This window comes from Berghia stephanieae, chromosome 5, assembly GCF_034508935.2.
Source record: "Berghia stephanieae isolate SIO BIC M18660-M18661 chromosome 5, UCSD_Bste_1.3, whole genome shotgun sequence".
Classification (NCBI taxonomy): Eukaryota; Metazoa; Mollusca; class Gastropoda; order Nudibranchia; family Aeolidiidae; genus Berghia; species Berghia stephanieae.
In genome coordinates, this window is record NC_088364.1 from 46,428,643 (window position 1) to 46,455,698 (window position 27,056).

Genomic DNA, 27,056 nt, shown 5'->3' on the forward strand with positions numbered 1-27,056 from the left:
TGTTATAAAACTTCAAGACACTGCAATAAAAATCCAAAATTGAGAATATTGAATTGTATATGGTAAATAATCAAACTTATCACAGAGCATACAATCCTCTATCGGGTGTGTGACATCTGCACTATCGGTATGTTATTTCGGTAAGGTAGATGTTTAATTTTATTTTAACCTGACATCATATCTTACTGTTGTCTATTAGGACAAATTATGATTTTGACTTTGTGGGTCCCTCAACTTAACCCTCTCGTGTTCAGATTATTTTTTGGGGAGTAGATAATGAGTTCCCTATATGGCCATGTCAATCATGTAGACATCCTTTGATGATGTAAGCCTATCCTTTGATGTCTGCAGTTGCATTTTCGTTTTCTACTGTCACTCATGGCTAAACTCCGCCCAGAAGCGATTTCATAGGTCCGTCCATCACCAAATTTCAAACTTTTGTTCTCGTGAGTTCTTAAGTTTTTTGATCGAAGAACGATTGGCTATTGAGAATCTTGACCCTTCAACGATTGGTCGTTCTGACAGCTCACGTGTCAACAGCTGACAACAATGTATTGAGTCATCGCTGAAACACTGGAAGACGGGTCATCGGATAATTGCGTCAAAATCACAACGTTGTTGAATATATTATCCAGGCACGGTTGATAGGTAAAAAAGCCATTTTATGTTCTAGTTACATTTGAAACAAACAAAGTATATCACTGATCTCGTCTCATTGCGATATTAAGAATGATATAAAAATCAAGAAAATCGGCCGATAAATAAAAAAGTTGCTAAAAAAAGCTAAAATTTAACAAAAGCAATTTTAAACTCAAATTTATTCGTAAAACCGTTGTTTTTCAGCCGATTTTTCTGAAATAAGGACCAATGTTCTTCTTTTTTCAATCTGATTTCAGCAATGTGACTTTCAAATTCCTCAGAATTGTATTTTTTTAGCTTTTAGCTTTTAGGCCAACTCAAACAGGTGTTATATTCCTTGCAAACAATATCGTAATACATTGACGGTGAGAAGCGTCTTCGTTTCGGCCAGCCGGCTAGATAGCCTGTGATTGGTCGAAGACTTTGAGACGCTTGATTCACAATTCTACACAAATGGACGGTGGCGGTAGATCAAAGAGGTGTAACAAATCTATTTACAAACTATTTTTCTTAGTGATAAAATTACAAAGTAATAATTTCACATCAGAAAAAATAACTCTGAAGTTCCTATCTCTTTATTACAATAAAATTGATACCACGAATGACAAACTCGCCCCACAAATAAGGGAGTTATAAATTATTCATAATATTTTTTAAAGTTTACAAAAATTGGTTTCAAAGTCATTTTTCATCACCAAAGTCGTAATTTTTTTCCGATTTTTACCAAACAAAATGCAATGTCAATGATTTTCACCCGCAAATAAAATAGGATCCAAATCACAATTTCTACAAAATATTTAATTTTTTGTCGGCAAATTTATAAAAATCAAAGCTGAAAACATCCTGCGACAGTGACAGGCCTGTCATTTCCTTCACAACGATTGGATTTTACTTACTGAGGCCAGACTTGACTACCCCGCCCATGAATATTATGCCGTTGTCGGTTTTTGTCGGGTTGAATCTTAAAGAGTTAAAGGGGGCAAGAATAAAGATTTGAAAGTAATTCATTCTGGTGGTTGAATGAGTTAAGCATTCCCTTTGGAATGTCAGAGAGAAAGAGAGCAAGAGAGAGAGAGAGAGAGAGAGAGAGAGAGAGCAGGGAACTAGATGAAAGAGGTCTCTTACACATATAGATTTGCTTTCCATTCATCCAGCATGATTGGGGCTTTTTTTTCCTTTTTTTCTCCCTCTTCAGCACTCAGACGAAGGCTTTGGACTTTGGTATCAGCAGACGTTAGCTTCTTGATGACATTGGTGTAAGTCTAAAATGAAACGATATGATGGGTGATGTTTAATACAACATCATATACATTTCTCAATCAGTTCAATAATCTATCTTGTACCTTCAATGGTTTAATCGTTATAGTTTGTCCTTTAATGGAGCATGACAGAATAGTGGGATACCAATATTGTCTACTTGAGAAAAAATAAAAACCACACACATAGAAACAGGTGATTACCTACTCTAAACCCATTAGGGAGTGAGATTTGAGTGAAGAATTTATTTATCTATATGTCTATCTATAAAATCATAAAAATAAAACCATGAAATAATAGTGCTCAACTTTTAAATAAAAGGAGCTGGAAATAAGACAATGTTTTATCAATCCAACCATCCATTAACCCACCCACGCATCCATCCATACACACTCTCTCACCCTCAATCTATTTGTCAATCTATTTATCTATCTAATCTCTCCCTCTTTTACCATTCTGTTTTTAGTACAACCTGCCATATCCTTCTGCAATACAACATATGTGTTCATTAAGTGTGCTAGCTGGTGACAATTTTGTGACTACCTAAAATTTGGATGTGCAAAGATAGTTGTCATTTCCCTCATGTTATTATCAAATTTAAAAAATCCATGACATTTTATATTTTAAACAGTTTAATATCAATAAATTTTCACCATTTTTTTTTTGTTTACCCATTTCGGACACCACCTTTTATGAAATATTTGCAGACCAGCTACAGGAAGAAAATAATTATATGGTCGCTCACATCTCAGGCCCCCTTCCCCCCTCCCATCCCTGCACTCCCCGCATGTAAAAATTTAAATGTAAGGTTATCTTTCGTAAAGCAAGGCAAAAAAAATGGAGAAAAAATACTATGGAAATCTAACAAGCAAAATTTGTTTGTGTTTTGTGTGTGTTGGTGCACACTTTTGTACATTGTTAAAAAGAGAATTTGGTCTTATTTATGATTTCATTCATCATTAATATTTTTTGGTTAAGAAGAAGAAACAATGGAATGTTTATAAAGAGGAGGAATTGTGTCTTTTTATGATCAGTTATTATGTATATAATTTGTTTCCGTCTTGTCATCTCCTGATAAAAGTCAAAGGCCAAAACACTTTGTTTTGATTTCTTTTCTTTTGACTACTTTTTCCTCTTTTTATTGAAATCATTTTTTCTCTCCATTCTTCTCAAAAGAAATAGGAGGAGGAGTTGGAATAGGAGAAGGAGAGGGAGAATGAGGAGAGAGAGAAAAAGGAGGAGAAATAGGACATGGATCATGACGAGAAGAATAAGTGACAAGGACAAGAATGTATTGACAATATTTACCTCCCTCAGATAATCCGACATCAGGAGCACATCTCCCTGCTTGCTGACATCTGACTTGATCTCTGAGTATGTGTCATTGATGATGGCCAGGAACATGTTGATAAGGACAAAGAAGACGAAGAAGACAAACAGCATGAAAAAGATAGGGCCCAGAAATCTGTTGGCTTGTTCAAGCTCGTGGAAGTTGAAGTCACCAAGCACGATTCGGAATAGAGTGTAGCTACAAAGGGTAGAAAACAATGACAATTTTAGTATTGAGAGTGACATGGAGTATATCTCCATAATATAACTAAATCGCCAAAACTGAGTCAAATCTCTTCCATACTAATGAAATCTAATTCATTTGGACCTGATTGTTAAACTCCCTAATTCTGCACAAATGCAGCCAGATGCACACAGGCAAACACACACACACACACACACACATACACACATTTAAATATTATATATGGATTATATACACATACACTGGAGAGAGAGAGAGAGAGAGAGAGAGAGAGAGAGAGAGAGAGAGAGAGAGAGAAAGAAAGAGAGAGAGTGAGAGAGAGAGAGAGAGAGAGAGAGAGAGAGAGAGAGAGAGAGAGAGAGAGAGAGAGAGCACAGCCATTTACTGCTTTCATTTTAGTTCGACAGGTAAATTTCGCCGGACGCTAGTTCATAACAGATGGCGAGTCACGGCTTGTGCCGAAAGGGTGACTGAGCAATTTTTCCTATTTTGATGATTTTTTTCTCAAGTTCAACGTGGCGTAGTAAAGATGCTATTAGATGTTGCGATAAGATATTTTAGAGTCATAACTAGTGATTTACATACTTTTATTTGATATAATTTTAGTAGATCATTTGGGATTAGATTTTATAGGAAATAACCATAAAAATGGGTCAGAAATTTTAATTACTTCAAATGATATAATCAAAAATTACATAGTTATCTGAGTTTATACAAATAAATGAGAAATACTGCAATAATCATCAATATTTACAGAGTAGAAATATATAATCAAAGTCGTTTTGTAATAAAGCATTGTTGAGATATCCGCTCACCTGTACAGCAATATCCTTTTTTGACAGCAAAAACAAAAAATGCGTAATCACCGAATTGTAGGGGTTTGTTGATCAAATGATCAAAACGAACTGGTTTTAGTAATGGCAATTGACAATTCTTAGGAAAAGATATGTAATATGCATTCCTTTGACGTTTGTATAGATCTAAACTATATAATAATAATAATAATAATAATAATAATAATAATAATAATAATAATAATAATAATAATAATAATAATAACAATGATGATGATGATGACGATAATAATTACAATAATAATAGGATAATAATAATAATAATAATAATAATAATAATAATAATAATAATAATAATAATAATAATAATAATAATAATAATAATACTAATAATAATAATGATGATGATGATGATGATGATGATGATGATGATGATGATGATGATGATCATTTTCATGAAAATAATATAGTGGCTATCACGTAAACGCCTGCTAATTTTGGAAAATAGCTTTCGAAATGCCCGTTTAAAAAAAATGGAATTCGCCTATATGTCCCCCTGACAGAAAGGAATTAAAAATAGAAAGAAAGAAAGAATAAAGAATTGTACTGAATCATTTGCGGCCAAAGAATTGACTCATCACCTCCGAGAGTTTTATTTAACTTCCCAACGCCCCAAATTAATTTCAATTCATTCAATATAATTTACTCCTCCCCACTCCACGCTCTCCGGCACTTTCCTTCCATGTCCCTCAAACTGCTTTCTTTCCATGGAGCGTCCAATCAGCTTTTTACAATTGCCCATTTCCAATTGGCTGCTGAATAAGGACAATTCTAATTTCAATTGTCCACCAGTCTGTCATCAACAAAGTCAAGAAAGCTCCTCCTACTCAAATCACACATACCCACGAATATGATAGGCCTTGTAGACCAGTCACTGGTCTTTGATGTTACACAACCATCCGCCAGCTTTGATCACATCGCTTTTGATATCTATCTTCTTCTCTCAACCCCGTTGACTGTACCACGAGTCAACATAAAAGAATATCACGATAAGGTGCGAATCGTGAAGATGGAATGACGTAGCTGTGTTAAAGTTATAGGTTCAAAGTTCAATTGTCAGAGAGAACTGATGAGAGATCAAACTGAGGTGGTAAAATGAAAATCATTTCGTGATAAAACGTTGCATAAATTAAGTATTATGTACACCAACACACACACCACTTACTCTCTCTCTCTCTCTTTCTCTCTCTCTCTCTCTCCAGTGCTGCGACAAAAGAAAAAGGACGCCGACCAGATAGCTAATACTGTTTAAAATGGAAATTTGTTGAAAATGGTCTTCTTATTGAACAACCGAAGAATCGTGGATAACAGAAATGATCATTGTGAATCAGTTGAAACACGTGATATTGATGTAATACTAATACTAGTAATAATCATAAAATATCAGTGTATTTATCTTACTCTTGATCACCACTGTAATAATAACAATATTATTATTATTATTATCATTATTATTATTATTATTATTATTATTTCTGATAATAAATAATATAATAATTAATAATAATAATAATAATAATAATAATAATAATAATAATAATATAATAATAATAATAATAATAATAATAGTAAAAAATAAATAATATCCATTTTTTGACAATAAAAAATCGTGATAAACGCATTGAAAAGGACGGGAAGGGAGGGGGTGGGAGAGGATTACTGATCAGATAATCAAAATGAACTGTTATTTTAAAATAAATTGACAATCATAGGTAAAAATAAGTTATAAGTATTCCTCTGAACTTTGTATAGATCTTAACATATTTTTATACTTTTTATTAACATACTTAAAACCTCACGATTATTTTAAGGAACAGCTGATTGTTACATGTCACAGAAACAGCATCTAATTAATCAACCAACGTTCTGTTTTCTTTTTTTTTTCACCGGTGGAACTTCACTTGCTAATTCTGGAGCAGTTTGCATGAAATGTTTTTTAACCACATATCTCATTTGAGCCCTTTCACAGTAATTCCGCAGAGTCCATTTGCCATTTGCATTGAGACAATGCTTGTTTTCAGTATGACCATTCATCTGAGTAAAGAAAAAAAAATCATTAGTTATTATTGATGATGATGATGATGATGATGATTGTGATGATGATGATGATGATGATGATGATGATGATAATAATAATAAGAAGAAGAAGAAGAATTGTAATAATAAGAGTTATAATAATATTATTGATTGTTATTAATAATACGATAGTGATCGCCTAGATGCCTGCTAATAATAATAACGTAATAATTTTCCTTTAAAATATAGTTCTAAATGCCCGTTGTTCAAAATGGAATCCGCCTATATACCCACTCTGAAATATTTTTAGCAAAAATAAGATAGAGAAAGAAGTTTACTGTAGCATTTGCGGCCAAAAAATTGATTTATCACCGGTCTGCGAGAGTCTTACTTGACACCTAGACAACGCCCCAAATTACTTTCAATTCATTTCAAATTTACTCCATCTCTCCAGCAATTTCATCCCATGACCTCCAAACTGATTTCTGTCCATGAAGCGCCAATCAGATGTTTCCAATTACCCATTTCCAATTGGCTGCTGAAAAAGGACATTTATAATTTCAATCGTCCACCAGTCGGTCATCGGCAAAGTCAAATAAGCCCCTCCCACTCAAATCACATATCCCCTCGAATGTTCGGCCTTGTAGCGCAGTCCACCGGCCTTTTGATGTTACACAATCATCCGCCACTTTTGATTACATCGCCTTTTGATGATGTCATAATATATCTATCTACCCTCTTTTCTCACGCCCGTTGACTGTATCAACGGGCGATGTAGAAGAATATCGAGGGTAGGTGCGAATCGTGAAGACGGAATGGCAAATCGGTGTGAAAGTTATAGGTTCAAAGTTCAATGCAATAAAAATCGTTCCGTGCTAAACATGTGCGTACATGAGTTTTATACACACACACACACACACACACACACACACACGCTCTCTCTCTCTCTCTCTCGAGTGTGTGTGTACTACTACTACTACTACTACTACTACTACTACTACTACTACTACTACTACACTACTACTACTACTACTACTACTACTGCTACTACGATTACTACTATTACTGCGCTATCATCATCAACATCATCATCATCATCATCACCATAAAACAACAACAACGTTATCATCACACTTGGACGTGTTCTTATGTCTCTGGAGTTTGTCTGAATACGGGACTATTTTGTTAGCCAACAAAGAAGTAGACAAGGTGTGTTTACACATTAATTGTGCAGAAACCTGTCATTACAAATCGGTGAAATAAATGCTATATTAAAAGTAGATTATTACTCTTATATTTACTATCATGTGTTAGCGTAACAAAACTCAGATAACATTAATTTGAATCTTTTAAACAATTAAAAATATTTTTCAGGTTAATTTTAAATAGAAAAATATACATTTTTCAAGAAAGAATAAAGTATACTCACCATTTCTTGATATCAATGAAAATAATTGCGTCTTGAAAATGAAAATGTGGCCGTTATATCCATATAAAATAGAAAAATATAGAAGAAGTGTATGGTCAGCAATTTCAGTGTAAAAATGAACGATTTTACGAAATCTGTCTTATAGCCTGACTGACAATGAAATCCAAGCGGTGCATTCTACCTGCAGGGATAAATATAGGCCAGTTCTCACGTTCTGGACATCTGTTATGACGTAACCACACGGTCGTCTCCCCGTCATCGACGGTGGGTCGTTCCCATTGGGGGTGAGGCGGTAGTAAACTAAAGTGAAAGATTTCTAGTGTAATAAATGGCTGTGAGAGAGAGAGAGAGAGAGAGAGAGAGAGAGAGAGAGAGAGAGAGAGAGAGAGAGAGAGAGACAGACAGACAGAGAGAGAGAGAGAACGAGAGGGAGAGGGAGAGAGAGAGAGAGAGAGAGAGAAATAGATGGATTAGATAACAGGTCTTTGAAATTTTTGATGTGTGACTGAAAAGGACTCACAAGGAAGACATGAAGGTACTGAAATCTTCCACCTGAGATCCAAATAGAAGAAATCCGAGTTGTGTGAAGGCCAGAAACACGATGAAGAACATGATGAAGAATCCTGCCAGATCCTTAGCACAAGAGCTCAATGTCATGGACAGTTGGATCATGGTCTTGTTAAAGCCAATGAATTTGAACATCTAAAAATTGGGAAATCAATTTTCAAAAATCCATGCAGATAGTATATGACTCCTTCAAAGTAATTAGACCCTGGAGCCAGAGTTTATTCCAGTTACTGTCGTATCAAATGGACAGTAACAATAAGTTGATAACCTATGGATGAGATGCTGTTCTTTTTCAAAGTAATTTCGTCTGGATACTACCAAACCACTGATGGTTGAATAGAGAGAGCGACCCCCCCCCCCCCCTCTTTCCTGACTCAAGCAAGCAGGTCCACTTGCTTGTAAGCTCAACCAATAGAGCTATCAGGACCAATTTAATTTGTGAATGGACATTCTCATTGATTTAGGTTCTTTTAAACAATATATAATGTCCAAAGACATACCCATTGTTATGCATTATATTCATGAAGATATTTTTCAAAGTTTACTTCAATGTTTTAAATATTTCTTTAATGTTGGCAATAGACATATGAATGTATTTTACTGTACATTTTCAAATACCATTGTATAATAAAATAAATAAAAAAGAAATTAATAATGTCATGCTTTAAATGTTTGTGTAAATATATATTCAGTTTCTAAGAAACATATTATACAAAACAAATATACATTTAAAAAAAACAATAAATATTCATCTTAAAAAGGAAGTGTTCAACCACCCAAGCTGGTGGGTATAGAGACTATCAACTTTCACTGATCAGAAATGTCTGACAATGTATTAAATGTGTTACATGTCCTGCTTTCTTGTGGGCAAAGAATCAAGCAATCACAAAGCAAAGATGCTGGCCCTTCTGAAAACAAGTGAAATTGCATTCCATTGGAGCAACACAATTGAAAATCATAATTCTGACAGACAGCCAGTCCTCACTCGGAAAAGGAAAAGGCAGCATCACAAATCTCTACTCTGAAACTATTGTCTTCCTTCACAGCAGCTTCTAATGGTTACATTACAATATTTGACAGTCTACCTAATCAGCAAAAACTTTTCCACACTCACAATCCGTTTTGAACATGTTAGGCAGCTGTGTCAAGATGCAATGCTCAACCAGACATTACCTAAATGAGTGCATGTGGGTGGCTGTTGTTAAACATGTCCTGGACCATAGTCTGTTGGCTCCCATCCAATGTCTCATCTTAAAGGTACAAAGGCCAGGAAGCTTCTCTCCCAGTTCAGAGGGTCCAAGGAACTGTATTCTTCCAAGTCAACCTTTATCTCATAATTGCATCACCTTCCAAAATCATGGAAATTAAATACAAGGGCTATTTTATTTGGCTTGTATCTGAGGCACCTTCCATTAAAGATATAGGGAGAGGGAGCTGCTATAATCAGACCCTTCTCATTGGAAGATTTTAATACAGTACAATCCCTAGATACCAGAAAATTATGTCATTATCCAGGGGTGTCATTATTCCAGAGTTTTCAAGATAGTAGCATCAATTGAATCAGACTCGTCACAGGCTACTTTAATGACAATGCCATGTCGCTGTTTAAATCTATCGAGCCTACCATTGCTCGCTTGAAAATCCACCAATACAATATTGTCCACAATTATTTTTGCCAACTTGTAGATGATGGGGCGAGAATTTAGTGCATTTACAGCTCTCACCTGCTTAATTAAACCACGTTAGCACAGATTTGTCAATGGCTGTATTCGTCACAAACCCAGGTTTCTTCCTTTGTGATTTATGAGCAATCGTCTCGATCTTGTCCCGGTTCTTGACGATTGTTGACAGACTGTTGTGGGGAATTATGTATTTTGCAGTGATTTCTTTCTTTGTCATCATCTTTTTGTTGATATGTTTTCTTGATCGGGGTAGACATCTTGATTTGGTCTGACATGAAGTTGTCTATTTGGCTAGTTTTTGTATCGAACATTGAGGTCAACAGCCGATTATTGCTTTATCGATTTCACTAAACAGAAGTTTTACTAAGATGTATGTTGCTTTTTTTGGGGGGTTTATTACTAATAAAATACAGCAAAAAATTCAGGACCAAAGGTTAATATCGCTATCCAGGGGTTGTTGTTGTTCAGGGTGTCGTTATCCAGAGGTTGCATTGTAATTTTCCTGGACATTATGTTCCTCGACTTTCAGAATTTGGCATCAACCTTCTTGACATTCCTTCTTCTGTTATGGACTAAAATCTCCTTTATTACATCTATTACAATGACAAATTATCTTTGTGTTAAAAAATATTGGTTTTCTTTTTACTTTCGATGTGGCTGTCATATGATGGTTCCTGTCATGATCACAAAGGTCGTTTTAAGGGGCTGTTCCCTTGTGCCCCATTTTTTGCTACATTGTGAAATATTTTGTTAACTTTGTATTTTGGTGGATGCTACTCCTTTTCTTTACCATAGGTGGATAGTTTGACTCTGGTCCTTCAATGAGTTTGCAAATGGCACATTTTTATTTCCGCCAATTATCACCAATTCTCATAAACTTCAGAATATTCCATTTATTCGCCATTAAAGTTTTATTCAAATACATTACGTACAAGTTGCCAGTTAAGCACTCTGCACTGTCACTTTTACAATATCAATAGCTCATTCACATCTGAGTCGAGTGTAGTCATTTGTGTAAATTGGACTGGGATGCATAACAGAGCCAGTTATATGATCACTGCAATCTATCCAGTCACTGAAAACGATCAACACAACTAGAATTTTGTTAAAAGACTCAAGTCCAACGGCTAGCCTGCAGCAAGTAGGATAATAAATAAATATGTGAGTACCTTGATGAATCCAATGAAAGCTGTGATGGCTTGGGTAGTCTGGAAGATGTCCACCCAGTAAGCCACGGACACAAAGTCTGCGTAGGTGTCATGATTACCATCGACAAATTCTTTGATCTTATTCTGAGCCATGTTTGAGGTAATCAGATACATGGCAACGGTGACCAGAGCTAGCACGATAAGCAACACATCAAAGAAATTCCAGAATTGTTTGACATAGCCCAAGCCATCCCAGTAGATCTGGAATATCAAAACAGTTGGAGTGAATTAGGAATCTCTCTCTCTCTCTCTCCCTCTCTCTCTCGTTCTCATTTATGATTGTTTATGTATCAAACCTGGCTGAACAGACCTGCACATGAACTAAACCTGTAACAACCTTCAAAGTGAAAATAGGGAAATAACGTTGAAAGCCAATGATGAAAATCTGTTATGGTTTTAATGATGTGATTTATTGAAAATGTGTATTTTTGTGTCTTCTGCAAAAATTCTTGGAAAATATCTTGTATTGAATAAAAAAGGCATTATACTTCTAAAAACTGTTTTTGAATATTGATTTTTTGTTCAAGAACGTTTTTAAGTTATTTTGCCGATTAAAAAAAAAATAATTGCAGCAAGAAATCATCTGAATCAGACAACATATTTCAGATCAGAAGCTAAGAATACTCGACTGACTCTAAATCTCTATAAAATCTAAACTAGCCCTGAACTATTCAACAGTAAAATGTTTATCTAACGTTGGAGATGAGTCCCATATGCACGAGCACTTCAAAAACAAAAATAATTTTCATGATGTGCAATCTCGCATACAAGATTAGTCTACATGGCAGACAACCGGTCCCATACATTTACAGGATGCAACCTTAGAAGGGTAATTATTATATTTTTCCTTCCTTATAATTAAATGCATCATCCTTATTTACAATACCACTATCTCTGTTTGTTTATTGAAGAATTAAAGAGTCACATACACTTACTTTCAATCAATCTGTCAGATTAAACAGACTTTGTGTCCTTAAATGGCGTACACTGATAGAATATCACCCTCCTACTTTTAGGCCATTTACTTAATACCCCATCGTTGTGAACAGTATCCAAAATTACCACCACATATGCCTGTGTATCTAAAACCCTGCCTTTGAATATAAAGAAAATCCTGTTGCTTGTAAATCCTCAGCCATATCATAATGAAGACATCAACCCATGCAGGAAATGGGAATTGTCATCCATTCTTTTCAAAACCAACCTGTATTAACTCCTCTGTGAAAAATTTAGCGATGAAAAGGAGGAAGATGATTTGAACAATGGAGATAAAGCGGTAATACGGCGTCTCTCGTTGCATCAGAGGCACAGAGTCTATGGACCATGATGGTACAGCACCTCCTGTGGCAGGGAATTCACAGGCCAATCTGGACATCATTAAAAAATAAGCATGCATGTAGTACATTTCTACCTTTTTACAATCTTATTGTTAAGCTAAATGTGAACTATTTTTTTCAACTCATCTTCTCAATTCGGTTTTATCAAATACTTTTTCGTTCACATGTCAACCTGGTCCAAGTTTTAAATTTGTGAAAAAGTGTTTCCATCACCCTAAGTTGTGAATAAAATTTATTTCTGAAAACTTTATGCCATTAAATACCTGAAAGCTTAGAAAAGCAGCATGTGGTGCACTTTTATTATAGATGTCCAGTATCAATAGCAAAATTAGAATAAGCATACCTGACAATACAAAAGAGATTGGTGTTGGCGTTGTACATGGAGAAGGTGATGAAGACAGCTCGAGTTCCACGCTGGATCCACATACTTTCATGTAAGTCATTGATAATGCGTTCTGCTTCATCTCGTTGTAGGGGCAAATCTTGGATATAGCCAGCCCCCGAGTACCAGGCCAGATATCCCCAGAAATCAAATCCATTAATGGCCTCCTCTTTCTGGTAGATCCACCTTAGATATGAAAGGAATTATCCTCTTACAAAAATAATTGGAAGATTAAGACTTGCAGATGATTTGTCTTCTCTCAAAAACAAGACAAAAATCCAATATCGAAGCTTACTCGATGTCTCAATTGTTTCTATGTTACATGTTTGTGTTGAGAATAGAGCTCATAAGCTTAACTGCTAACTCACCAACAAGCTTTCATGGTGTTTGTGTGTTGATCTCATGACCTCAAGAAGTCGCAAGAGGTAGTTACTACTTTTGAAACCTCTTTTTTTTGTAGAATGTACCTCTCGTGGGCAGAGCTAATGGTTCTAATTCTCATCACTGCATAGTTTTTATTCTCTATTGTCTTCAGGCCCTTCTCTACCCACTTCATTTCTGTATATGAAATAAAAGTAGTCCTTCAGAGGATTAGGCCTTTCCATATTTCTATAGTATTAAACAGATAATAGCAAAATAAATTGCTTTCTACCCTTTGGATAGGATGTGCTGTGACCTGAAAGTTGCAACAAGATATATAGAAATAGCTAATGCTCACATAGTAGTTATGCTCATATATCATAGTAAAAGCTAAGAAGCTTAAGTAAGGAATAACCGAGACACAATGTTTTTTACAACATACTCGGGACTAAACTGCCTTTTTATTCACCAATACCCATTTATCCAGCATGAAATACAAGGGGCATAATCAACAGAAACATTCATATATACAGGAAAGAGTAAGACGTGGATTGTCTATTCATTACTAGATGCTTGTCTACCGCAAAGTGCTTTCCACCAGATCTAATTGATCAGCTACCCAATCACTGCTGGGTGGATAGAGGGGTCAGAAAACACCTTGACTCCACATAAATCGATACCATTCCCATTGTTAAATGAAAACATAAAATTAAAATGGCTGTTGCTCTTGCACCAAAGGAAAATCAATTTCCTAACAGTGGATAAAGATTTACCACCACTAATCAATGCAATACACTTTTGTTTTCAAGATGGCTATTCCAATCGAAGATTGATCAAAGCAGTAGGTCAGAGCTGCTGAACTGTTTTTTTTTTCATAAAAGGAAAAAACCCTGAAATACACAACCTAATAACTGACAGATATGAGGATGATACGTCTAAGTCTCGGGTCCCACAACAGTGCTATTGGTTCAAAGATGGCTGTACATGTCATGGAGATTAACCCAAGTTCTGTCGCCCAAAAATGTCAAAAATTTTATCTGAACATTCCTCAAGTCAATATGACCTCATCACATATGATAGGAATAATTAAGATTCCATGACATTTTCTTGTTTAATATTCCATTTCTTTTTCATTATTTGAATAAAACAAAACAAAACAAAAATATCAAATTCTTACGCTGTTTCATTGGGGTCTTTCAGACCTCTACCAAAGGCCTGTTTGTCCTCATCTACTTCTGAGTATTCATCATAACAGGGATCCATGAACAATTCAAAGTCTGAGGTGACCAGACACTTACTTGACTTAACACGGAGTTGTCGTAGTCTGGGCAGACCAAGCAATTTACTCTGGTAGTAAATGAAGCCAGATATGTTATAATCGTCCAGTTCAATGTCGTTGTACCATTTTCTCCAGTACAAGTTTTCAAGCAGTGGCCCCTGGGCATACTGAAAATAAAATGCAGTATCAAATATTGTCAGACAGGTTGGAGGGACAAAGGACAAACAGTAAAATGGTAAAAAGTTAGATAAAGATCACCAAGATAATCTACCATTTCCTACTGAAATATTAAAGCAGAGAATATGTAGATCCAAGAGAAATATATGTCACAAGTATGCCATAATATCGCAAAATATCCAATGAGGATATTAAATAAGTAAATTAAATCCATATTAAAGGGGTAACAAAAAATATATTTTTTCACCTCTCACAAACACTTGCATCATTTTTTTTGGTCAAAACATACATATGAGCATTCAAATAGACTGCAAAATGACAAATCGCCTCTTTAAAAAAAATGATCAGAAAACTTTTACTTTATATAGCAATAGATTAAGATGACCCACATGTCAAAAAAATAAGACCTGACACTTTAAAGAAGTTTCAGAATCAAGACTCAACTATTTGAGGCTCAGCTTAATCTATTGATAAATTGAGTGAAAGTTTTCTTGACACAATTTAAAAAGGTGTAATGTCCTTGTACAGCAGTATAGCCTAATTCCACAAATTCACCATACTCAAAACACTTCAAAATACTCCGATTTTCCATTGATAGATTAAATAGATCCAAATTTCCAAACCATACAATGTCGTCTAATAGAATCAGCACTATCATATTTGTCACTGTATGTAGCCCATGGCCTGATATTCATTCACACTAAAGTTGAGTATAAGATGCCTTCCATATGGACACATTGCATCTTCCAGTTTCCGATTATTGCAATCTCTACTGTTAAAACACATGACTATGTCACTAGACAAGACACTGTATCACTCTTGACTCAGCCAAAAATATCACAATAAATACCAGCTGACAATAAAAAAGATAATTGAAAAAAGGCTAATTTCTGCTTATCATTGTTTCAGTCACTACCATAGCTACATGGAAGTTAAAATATGATCTTCAAGATTATCTTTGAAATTGGCAACATGTCATTTAACTCCAAACTTCAAACATTTTGTCCAAATTAACTATTAATTAAAATATGATTACATTGTTATAAACATTTATCTTGTTGAGTTTTCTATGAAGTATTATCTTTTACAATCACTTGATATTAGAATCAATAATGCCAGACAAAGCTGACAGAAAAGCATAAGAAAATATTGCTTAAAAAATTATGCCTTCCTCTTAAAACTGTTTCATTTATTGATGTTTTTTTTTTAATGATTATTTTTTTTTTTAAAAATATTTGTCTGACATTGCATTAGGCTGTACACAAATTTGTATCTTGGACGTATAGCCGTTCCTCCAATTATTCACGTTTATATCTTTATCTTATATTATCTTTATCTTTATATCTTTATACAACACTTGAATATCACATACTCGTTACCTCCCAGAAATCTTCCACCTTGGTGATTGATTTAAAAGACAAGCCAGAATCGCTCTCTTTCTCCACAAACAGTTTCACCATTATCTTGGTGTAGTAGAACATGGTTACTGATGTAGAACTCACAACCACTTATGGAAAGATGGAACATTAATAATAACAATGATAATGATGATCCTTATAATAATAATAATAATAATATATAATAATAATAATAATAATAATAATAATAATATAATAATAATAATAATAAAATAATAATAATAAAAATAATTAATAATAATAATAATAATAATAATAATAATAATAATAATAATAATAATAATAATAATAATATAAATAATAATAATAATAATATAATATAATAATATAATAATAAAAAATTGTGAGAAGAGAGAAGAAGAAGAAGAAGAAGAAGAAGAAGAAGAAGAAGAAGAAGAAGAAGAAGAAGAAGAAGAAGAAGAAGAAGAAGAAGAAGAAGAAGAAGAAGAAGAAGAAGAAGAAGAAGAAGAAGAAGAAGATGAAGAAGAAAACCATGCAAGCCACATAATAGAAAGAACTTCGTTATGCAGAATACATTCCAATTAACCGATTTCACTTGTGGCCTCCCTTTGGTACAACCTCCCAAGACTACATATATCTTTAGTAGCACTTATATCCTTTCTTTAAAAAATATAGCCTGGTGGAGAACATTGTGCTTATTTGAGTCATACGGTGCACAACTCTACTGAAAGATTTGAAGATTAGAAATGTATTTTTTACAGATAGATAAACAGATAACTTGATTTCCTTTTATAATTTAAAGTCAGTTTGAAAGCTCGTTGAGTCAAACAGATATCATAAAATACGTATCGATGACACTAACACTCTCAAAAACAACCAATTTCGACACTGTAAAAAGTTGTCAGTTTGGCGTCTTTTTTTTTTTTTTTGTGTGTTTGTTGTTGTTTTTCAAAAACTTCCTATCCCATCATTGTTTATGTCTATTTACCTTATCTACGCCATTCACACTACACATCTCTCATTCGTCCTTAGTGTCTTATTCGTTGTGTTTTGTTGATAAAGTGGAAATCAGAAACGTCCACAGTATGTCTTCGTCTATTAAATCAAGGCTTACAATTCAACACTTATCGGGTTTTTTTTCCTCCGAGCTTCAAGCAGCAACATTTTCATTAATCAACCAGCAACGCCAACGGAGTTGCATAAAAATGGTGCGTTTTTGTACACCCCCAACGAAAGTGCATAAAAACGCCACCAAACATGATCACCAGAGTACTGTACTGTAAGGTAAGTTCTCGATCCCAGGATCGTCTTTCAACTCTGCTCACGTCTGCAACTTCAGGTTTATTTTCGAAGTTGATTTTCTTACCACAACCTGTTTTCACACACGGACAACTGTATGTTGCTGTGTCACGGGTCAGAGGCTATAGATAGTATGCATTTGGCTAAGGAGTTCACAAAATTGCCATCCGGAAGTATAACGGACCAACACACAAAACTGTGTGACCATGATCGTTTATAGTCAGGTTAATACAGTTTAGTGAGAATTACTCATAAACGCGGATGACAAAAACAATAACAAAGACCTGAGTGACGTCAACTTTGAACTATCTATAGCGGCTTACACTTCATGTTGGGCTACACAGAAAATTCAACAGAGGATGTACCAAGTTACACAGGCAACGTTGTTTACCAATCTGCCCTCATTAAATGATGGTGAGTACAATATCGAATGAAAATAGTTCTTTCCCCGCGAAATTGCATGCTTTTTACTAGTATATATAAAAATATACAGAATGTCTTTTAATTTGTTTTGTCTCCAATTTTATCTTCCACTCTTCAATACTTACCATATTCTGTTCTTTGTTTTCTTCTTCATCTCTCCTTAGGATATTCTATCCAACTTCACTTCTTCTGTACAAGATCTTCTCCGTGTTTTCTTTGGCCTCCCAGCCTTCCTTTGTCTCTGAGGGTTCTAGTCTACAGCTTGTCTAGTAATGTCTGTTGTTGGTTTTCTGAAAGTGTGACCAATCCATTTCCATTTTCTTGTTGAGATTTGTTTGCTAATTTCCTCTTGCCCAGCTTTTAACCACAAGTCTTTTTTAATGATTTTCTTAAGCCATCTTCTTCTTCTTCTTCGCATTCGCTCAGATGGTAAGTCTACTCTCCACAAGATATGCTGCGGTCCTCTGCAGATCCTCCAGGCTCCTGTGGAGCTATTAATTTCTTCATAAGGTTGAGTCATGATTTGCTTTGGGCCTCAAATTTACTTGTCTGTGATTTCGAGGTCAATCTTCTGTTCAAGGCAACTCCAATGTATTTGGGGCTATTTTCTTGGGGAAGTGAATGGCTATTAATTTTTAATGTTATCCTTTGGACCTTGGGAGAAAGGCTAAAGATAGTGTGGGTGGTTTTAGCCTTATTATTGTTTATTTTGATGAACCAATATTTTGTCCAGTTTTCTAAATTTGTCAGAGCCTGTTGAATCCTGTAGTAGGCTGTGGTGGTATATTCTTCAGAGTACCGGACCACAAGGTCATCTGTATACATGGCTCCATGTACATTGCGTGGAAGATCCTTTACAATGTCATTGAAAAAAGATTAGAAAGAGTGTTGGACTTAGAACGCCCCCTTGAGGAACTCCCTGTTAAAAGGATCTTCTTGCAGCTGTGGGTTCCATCTACATTTACCCTTGCTTTCTGGTTGTCTAGATATGATGAAATCCATTTCTTCATGTTGCCGTTCACTCCAATTTGGTTGAGTTTAAGTTTCAGTCATTCCTTCCATACTGTGTCAAATGCCTTGTCATGTCTATCTAAACAGCTACAGTTTGTTTCTTCTCCTGGAAAGCATCCTCTCTTTTGTTTGTAAGACATATGTCGCTTGGTCCTCAGTGGTTCTTTCTAAGTACCAAGAGTCTGGTGATGACAATCCTTTCTCAATTTCCCTATGCAACTCGTGAGGCTGATGGAGTGATGGTTGTTGGCTTTGTGTTTATCCTTGCCTTTCTTATGGACAGGTACCATGTCTGCTTCACGTCATATTTGAGGAATTCTTCCTGATTTCCAGCTACTATCGAAAATTCCTAGCAGTTTCTTTTGGGCTTTTGTTCCTAGGTGCAGTAGCATTTCATTTGTTATCTGATCCAGGTGATTTATGCTAATCAAGGCTGTTTAGGCCTGTCATGAGCTCTATCATGTGAAGGTTTTCTGTTTTATTGTCCTCAGTCGCCAGACAGGTCTTGGTATGTCTCATTTCTTCCTCTACTTGTCTTCTGGGATGAAGATGTCACTGACCTCTGCATAATTATCCATGAAGCAATTGTCTGCCTGTTTCCCTGATAGCATTATGGTTTCCTTTACCAAAGTAATTGGTGTAGATTTGTTGATTCACTGTTTAGTGCCTTTGCCAGTTTCCAGAGTTTCTTTCCATCCCTATACAAATTGAGCTTTTCTGGGGTTTTTTTTCTCTCCAGCTGTCCCTTACAGCTTTCTTATAAGTTCTTTTGTACTTTGCTTCACATGCCTTGTAGGCAATATTGTTTCCATTTGTTGGGTCTCCTTTTACCTTTTCTCTTGAAGTTGACATTTTGTCTTCTAGTTCTTGGAGTTGCTGTGTCCAGTTTGGCTTGCAGTTTTTCCGAGCCCCTCGAAAGATCGATTCCTTTGCAGCTTTCAAGACAGCATTATTGAAGTACTTCACTACTCTATCGATACTTATGTCGTATTCTTTGATTTTCGTTGATTTCTGATCAGTCAGGGCAGGAAACTGTTCCCAGTTGGCTCTCTTGTAATGGTTTTGGAATTTCGTGGTCTATGGTCAACTTTATTGGTCTGTGATCACTGCCTCCCAATTGACTTAGCACTGTTCTCTTGGTAACTTTGGATATATTGTCAGTTGTAATGGCCAAATCCGGGGGCAAAGTGGTCAGCCATCTTCTCTAGTAAAAGGAAGGTGGGTCACCTGGTTCGTTTATAAGTACCTTATTTGTGTCGATTTCCCAGTCCTCTATTTCATCACCCCTTCTGTCAGTATCTTCATATCCCCAGTTAGTAAAGCGATTGTTTAGGTCTCCCACTAGGATATAGTTTTTCTCAGGGATGTTTAATATTTGTAGTGAAGTTCCTTATCAGGTGGGCAATAAACATTGTACACTATTATCTCTTTGTTTTCTATATGGAATGTTGTTTCATTGATCTCTGCCTCTTTGTTTGTGTCTATCTGTACATCCGAGGCCGGGATGATGTTCCTTACACGCAGGAGAACTTCTCCTTTGTGTCTCCTCTATCCATCCGGAAGGTTTGATATCCTCTGTCATTGAATAGCATGTTGGGGTTCAAATGCGTCTCTTGAATACAAGCATTGTCTATTCCTTCTGTGTGTAGACATTGTACCAGAGAGATTTTCTTATCATAGATACCTTCAGAATTCCGTTGGAGAATTGAGAAAGGCTTTAAAGTTTCATCTTGGCCAGTAGCTTCATCTCTTCTTGGATGCATGAATCTTCACATCCGAGAGAGGCGACCACCAGTCCTGAGGGTGGGCAAATTCTGGGGCCCGGCACTTGGCCTGCCTGGCAGCTCTACACAAGCAAAGCACCATAACGTGAATATGTTAGTCATACCATATTGAGCGTAATGCATTGTGCTGTCGTTGTGCGCCAGAGGCCCAGCACATCCGTCTTTGGCATTGATTTTCTTCTTTTAGATAGTCTGCCATCCAAGGCTGCAGATGTCCTGTCCATATTTGTCTGGCCTCTACCCTTTGACCTTCCCAGTATGGTTGAACCTGCTGGTAGAGCCCTCCAGATCATGCAATGTGCTCCAGCCACCACACCATAGCAAGGATTAGGCTTGTGGTGATCTCAGGCCATCAGATACGAGTATGATTTGAAGACATCTGCTTGTCAAATTTTGAATACAAAGAGTATTGGTCGCTCTCCATGTTTCTGAGCTATACAGAAGGACTGCTTTTATGTTAGTGTTGTATATTCTCAATTTGTTATATTGTATATTCTCAATTTGTTTATCAGTGATAGAATTGTTGATTTCCATATAGGTCTATAACAGTTTTGAGTTTTACGGAAAGGGGTGTTAACCCTTTGCCAACCCCCCCAACCTGGAGGACCAGGTGACTCAAAGATGGGGGAATCACACACCATTAGTCACCTTTTACGACACACTGGCTTGGAGTTGGGCTATTCTTGCATTACAGAAACGCAGACGGACAAACCAAATCCTTTTTTTTTAGCTTGGGCGAACGAAGAGTTTCTGGAATGACAGAATTTATGAAGGACACCAGACAAAGCCGAAAGGACTCTGCTGACCCGATGATGTCTTCGCCAAACAAGCATCTTTGAATTGCGTAGTGAAACGTTCACACCATGTATGAAGCAGGAAAAATATCTCAAGTTGTGACTGTGATGATGGAGAAGAATTAAAGAAGCTGACATACAGAGAAGTGGTAAGACATGGAATGAGATAAAAAAGTTAGCTCAGGATAGAGAAGGATGGAAACTGTTTGTCTGTGGCCTATACCCTGACCCAGGGTGAAAAAGGCAATGATGATGATGATGATATAGGTCTGAGGGTGATAAATGCATGTCATGCTTTTCCTACTATAGCCTCTTTGTCTTCATCTGCTCCTCCATATGTTGAAACAATGCTACCCAAATATGTAAATGTCTAGTCCTTCAGATAGTTTCCATTTACTGAGATGGGTGTTGTGTTGTTGTTAAGTAATCTAATCACCTCTGATTTTTTTGAGTTTGTTCTTAAACCAGTCTGTGCTGCTTCCTTGGCAAGTCTGTTTTTGATTGTAAATGTTGATAGGATTGTGACAATAAACAAATATAATCGGCAAAGTCAAGGTCTTCTATATATTGAGTCAGGTTCCATTTTATTCCAGTCTTTCTATATCCCACAGTTCTGCACATTATCCAGTCAATTACTGTTAGAAATATTATTGGCTAAAGAAGATGTCTATTCCTCACTCCAGTTTTAATCTCAAAAGAATCAGAAAGTTTTCCATTATGGATTGCTTGGTCATATAGTTGTTTAATAAGATTTATATAAGTTTCTGGTATGCCGTAATGATGTAGTATTTTCAAAATAACCTCCCTATTAATGCTGTCAAATGCCTTTTCAGTCAATAAAATTCATATAAAGTGGTGATTGCCACTCAAGAGACTGTGCTTTTATAATCCAGAGCGTTGCTATATGGTCAGTACAGGATCTGTCTTTTCTGAATCCACTTGCTCATCGCAAAGTTTCCCATCAAGTGCAGTTTTCAGCTTTTCCAATATCACTCAAGTGAAAACTTTACTAGGAATTGAGAGGAGCATAATGCCTCGCCAGTTCTTACAATCCCCTATGTCTCCCTTTTTAGGGAGCTTGAAAACATATATATTTGGTATTTGGTTTTGACACCATAATTTTAAAAATAGAGGGTGAAACATGCCCACTGTGGTGTTAAAATTCGTTTTGAAGACCTCTGGCGGCACGCCATCTGGTCCTGGAGCTTTTCCATTTTTCATTCCCTTTAATGCTTTGTAAATTTCTATTCTAGATGGGGTGCTGTTTTTACATCTAAATTTGTTTCGGCTAGTTCTATTTCTGGGTTTGTGTCAGGTGGAGCCTGCTTTAGTTCTCTGAAATGTTCCATCCATTGATTTCTCTGTTCTATTTCTGTTGTGAGAGGTTGATCGTTTGTTTCTATCCCTTACAATCCTTGCCTGTATCTTTTTATTACTCGACAGAGTTTGGTGATATTGTAGAGAGCGGTGGGGGCTGCCTGAAGCCTGGGGTCGTGAAAATACTAACGAAGGAGTGATAATGGAGAGGCTTCGGATGGGAACAATACAGACAATGGACGTTTCTGTTACAAACCCTTCGTAAACACAACAATACTACTTTTTCTTCTATTACTACTACTGCTTCTAATATTAAATTTCTATTACGTCTTTTATCTTCCATTATTTTCTAGAGAGTTCCCAACTCTCTCACACGCTGACCTGGCCTTATCATTCTTATCACACCCCAGGGAGTCCCTACTCACTAACCCACGCCATGTCAACTTTTCATTCACACTTCCAACCATCATTGAGTACAGATCATACAAGTTATATACCATTTTATTTTATTTGTTTTCCACATTCATTTGTTTATTGTTGTGTTGATGAAGCGTTTGTACCCGAAACATCCATTGTCTGTATTGTTCCCATCCTAAGCCTCTCCATCATCACTCTTATGTTGGTGATATTACACAATCTTATTAAGTATCTTTTGCCAGCTGCTGCTTCTGGTTCAGTCATTGAAGTATGTCCTTTTGTCTTTTCTTGCACTTCTCTTGACTTTTTTGTTTATAATGTTGTATTTATTTTTCAGATCTTTCTTTTCTACTTTATTCTGACATTGAGTTATTTCCAGTTTAAGCTTTTTCCTTTCTTCATCAACAAGATCCCAGGTTTTATTTGAAAGTTAAACTTTGTCATTTCTTGATTTTCTACCAAGAGTTTCAAGGCATGTTTCATTCCAGGTGTTCTTCAGACAAATCCACTGTTCTGCAAAGTTTGTTTCTTCAACAAGATTTTCAAAAAACTTGAATCTATTTTGTGAGCAGATGCTAAATATGTTCTTGTTATACTGTTCTTTAAGTATTTGGGTATTGAATTTGTGGTGAGGTCTCTCGCAATTCTCTCTGTATGCCCTAAGTTTAGGCTTCAAGGTTCCTAAAAGTAAGTGATGGTCTGAGGCTATGTCAATTCTACGATTAGTACGAATGTGTGTATAAGGCTGTGTCTCCACTTTCTTGATTTTGTGATGTGGCCACTTTGGTTTTCAGTTCGTCCATCAGGTAATATCCATGTTGTTTTGTGGATATTTATATGGGGAAAAACACTGCCACCACCATTCAAAGACTTGGATGATAGCGATTTTTCTCTCTTCGGAATCAAACCTCGCTAGCAAGATCCTGGATGAAATGGGTTTCCATTCAATGAAATATCACTACACCCATATCTCCTAAAGAGGCTTAATGAATCCTGCTTCACAATAATCCACAACAATTTTAATTAACGTTCCTTGACTCTTCAAAAGCAAATCAACCATTTAAGCATTACCTGCACTCTCATTTATCATTTTTTGCTCACCAAGACTGGAAAATGGCTGAATTATAATATTTCATGACCATATAATGGGAATAGCTAGTAATAGACTCAATGCCATTGTTAGTTAATGGATTTATTATCATTTGATAATAATACTAATAATAATACTAATAATAATAATAATAATAATAATAATAATAATAATAATAATAATAATAATAATAATAATAATAATAATAATACTAATAATAATACTAATAATAATAATAATAATAATAATACCAATCTACTTACAAATACAAATAATGACAAGAAAGAGCAGGTAGAAGAGAAGTTCACTGAGCGTTGCTTTGATTTTGTCTTCTTTAGTCTCCAGGTACTCAGCACGAAAACAAAACCCTGTGCAGATAAGGCGGTGATGATTATATTTTGATTATGTTGATGATGGTGATGGTGATGATGATGATGCCGACGACGATGATGATGATGGTATGCAAATACAAAAATTAATAGACTATCCTATACAGTACATTTCCATGGTTTCTGCAATGTCCAATACACTACAAAATGCTTCATTTACTCTCACAGAGGACCGTGTAGAACAAAAGTTACAATCCAAATAGTACAAGTCACTTGTTAGGCACCCTTTTTTGTGCAAGCAATTTTACAAAATGATCCTTCATTACCTACATCCAAGTATTTACTCACATCTGCTCTTGATCATGATGTCATTACCTTTCCAATATCCTAAAATGTATTCAAAAGGATAATCAACTAAAACTAAAATTTTCCACCGACAAATAATATTGAGTTTCAAGAAAGCATTACAGTAAGTTAATATAACAAATTTTGCTCTAGAAGCCCATTTTGAGATGATAGCTATTTTTAAAAACCTTTATTTAATGTGTGACAGATGCTAACATATCGCACATTTTTTAAAAAGTATTGTGTCGTTCTCCACAAGGTAATCTGACTTCAATTCACTTAGATTGTGTGACTATTTTTATCACTTTATTTACAATGGATATAGATAGCTCTTAGTGAGTTCATTTTGCATCCTGAATGTGCAATTCTTGAAAAAGTATTAGGTTGATCCATATTAGATGCGATTAAAAGCAATCACAGTAGATGACTACTAAACCAGTTGTGTTGATGCCATTTCTAATCATTTTATTTCTTTTTTCTCAGGGCTTTACATTGGCTGCATTTTTTGGTTATTGCGATTGAATCTGAGCTTGCTAATTTTGGACGTTATTAGATATAATGTATCATTAATAGCAATTACTAATATTTTTTAATTTTGAGTCTTTGACGAATCACAGTTTTCATCATATCCGAGTGTTGGCTCTAATTTGACATACAGACATAAAAAAATTCTCTAAATGATGTTAATCACTTTGCCTTTGCTTCATTAAGTGGCAGGCTATTCCAAGATCTAGTTATTGACAGGAAGAAGAAATAAAAATGTGCATGTATTCTAGCTGTTGGGAAGGACATTTTATTGAAATGGCCTTGTTTTATTTGTATCACTTATGTAATTTTACCTGATTCAGGAAAAGTAATTGCAATTTGGTTTTCTGAATTTAGTGATCTTTTCCATCTCTTTGCATAGTAAGCATGTTTAAAGATTCCGCAACAAGACTATTAACTGATGTGAAGTATTTCTCAAAAAATATCCTGTTGGGTCATTTTGATGTCAATACTCTTGGTCTCTTATAATTTCATCTAATTAAGAGATTCAAGACCAAAAAGAAAAGTTTTTAATCCCATATCACTGACAACTAGGCATTCCGTAGATAAAGACATTGAGACAAAGTTATTTCAATTTTCAAGCTGAAATGGTCACTTTTCATCATATGAACCAACAATTTAAGATGCTAACAAAACCTCTTCTATTAAGTATGAAACCCAAAGAACATGTATGGGGTGTCGGAAAAAAAAGACCTGAAAAAGGGAGGTTGAATTGTGTGACCAAAAACTGGGATCAAATCTTTCATGTGTTTACTGAAGAATGCGATAACATCCACCAATAGTCACTCACAGTTAAGAAACAAATGTCAGAGATTAAGGAGATTAAACGCATAATTAATTGTGACTTTTCTATTACTATGAATTAAAAATAACAAGCCATAAATTGTTGTTACCAAAAATTTCATAATCAGACATTTTCAAAAATGATTTAAGTATCATGCTAAATATGTAAAATTAACATCATATGAATCTAGATTGATGAAAAAAATGGATAAATATTTTGTAAAGGCAAATCTCAATCGATGTTAGAGATTGTCATATGATGGCAGGAAAATGTCTTGGATCAATTACATGACTAGGTAGCCACCAGTAATTCCTACATTACCTTTACTTTCAAAAGATCTAAAGAGACCCAGCTCCCAATTTACTGCTGGGTGATAAAATCAGCAGGTCAATGAACCCAGTTTCATCCTATAGCTATACAGTTGAAATGAGTAGACAAATTATAACACCACCTATGCCAATGCCTTTTAAGCAGCGGTTGGCATAATGGGTTGTGTTCTTACAAGTCACAATAATGATAAGGACATTACCTCATGTCACATGATGAACATGAAAGATTGATAAATGCCAAGACTTACAATTAAAACAAAGAGGCTTTTTCTTTCCACTGTCAGATTCCAACAAAGCCCTGTGGTCCTGTGCCATTCCTTCCAGGGCCATTTCGGCTTCTGCTGACATCCCCATATCTGACAATTCTTCCTCATCTTCCATGTTTCTTCTCCAAATTCAGAAATCTTTGGAGTTGTTCTGTTTAAGATACAGAATCTATGTTCTTAAGTTTTAAAAAAATGTGTTATGGTTCGAAGCAGAGAGAGATA

The 27,056-nt window shown here is 35.4% G+C and overlaps 1 protein-coding gene across 2 annotated transcripts in view; it reads right to left on the reverse strand.

Moving 5' to 3' along the window:
- LOC144973023 (polycystin-2-like protein 1) overlaps positions 1-27,056 on the reverse strand; it is a 43,126-nt gene that overhangs the window by 10,211 nt on the left and 5,859 nt on the right. For both annotated transcript variants that reach the window (XM_078914965.1, XM_078914966.1), the window contains exons 2-11: positions 26,817-26,985; positions 24,499-24,603; positions 16,101-16,228; positions 14,443-14,711; positions 12,867-13,091; positions 12,391-12,553; positions 11,148-11,387; positions 8,250-8,431; positions 3,205-3,424; positions 1,765-1,901 (exon numbers count right to left, since the gene is read on the reverse strand). In XM_078914965.1, coding sequence (XP_078771091.1) covers positions 1,765-1,901; positions 3,205-3,424; positions 8,250-8,431; positions 11,148-11,387; positions 12,391-12,553; positions 12,867-13,091; positions 14,443-14,711; positions 16,101-16,228; positions 24,499-24,603; positions 26,817-26,949 — 1,802 coding nt within the window. In that variant the 5' untranslated portion in view covers positions 26,950-26,985. The remainder of the gene's footprint in view (positions 1-1,764; positions 1,902-3,204; positions 3,425-8,249; positions 8,432-11,147; positions 11,388-12,390; positions 12,554-12,866; positions 13,092-14,442; positions 14,712-16,100; positions 16,229-24,498; positions 24,604-26,816; positions 26,986-27,056) is intronic.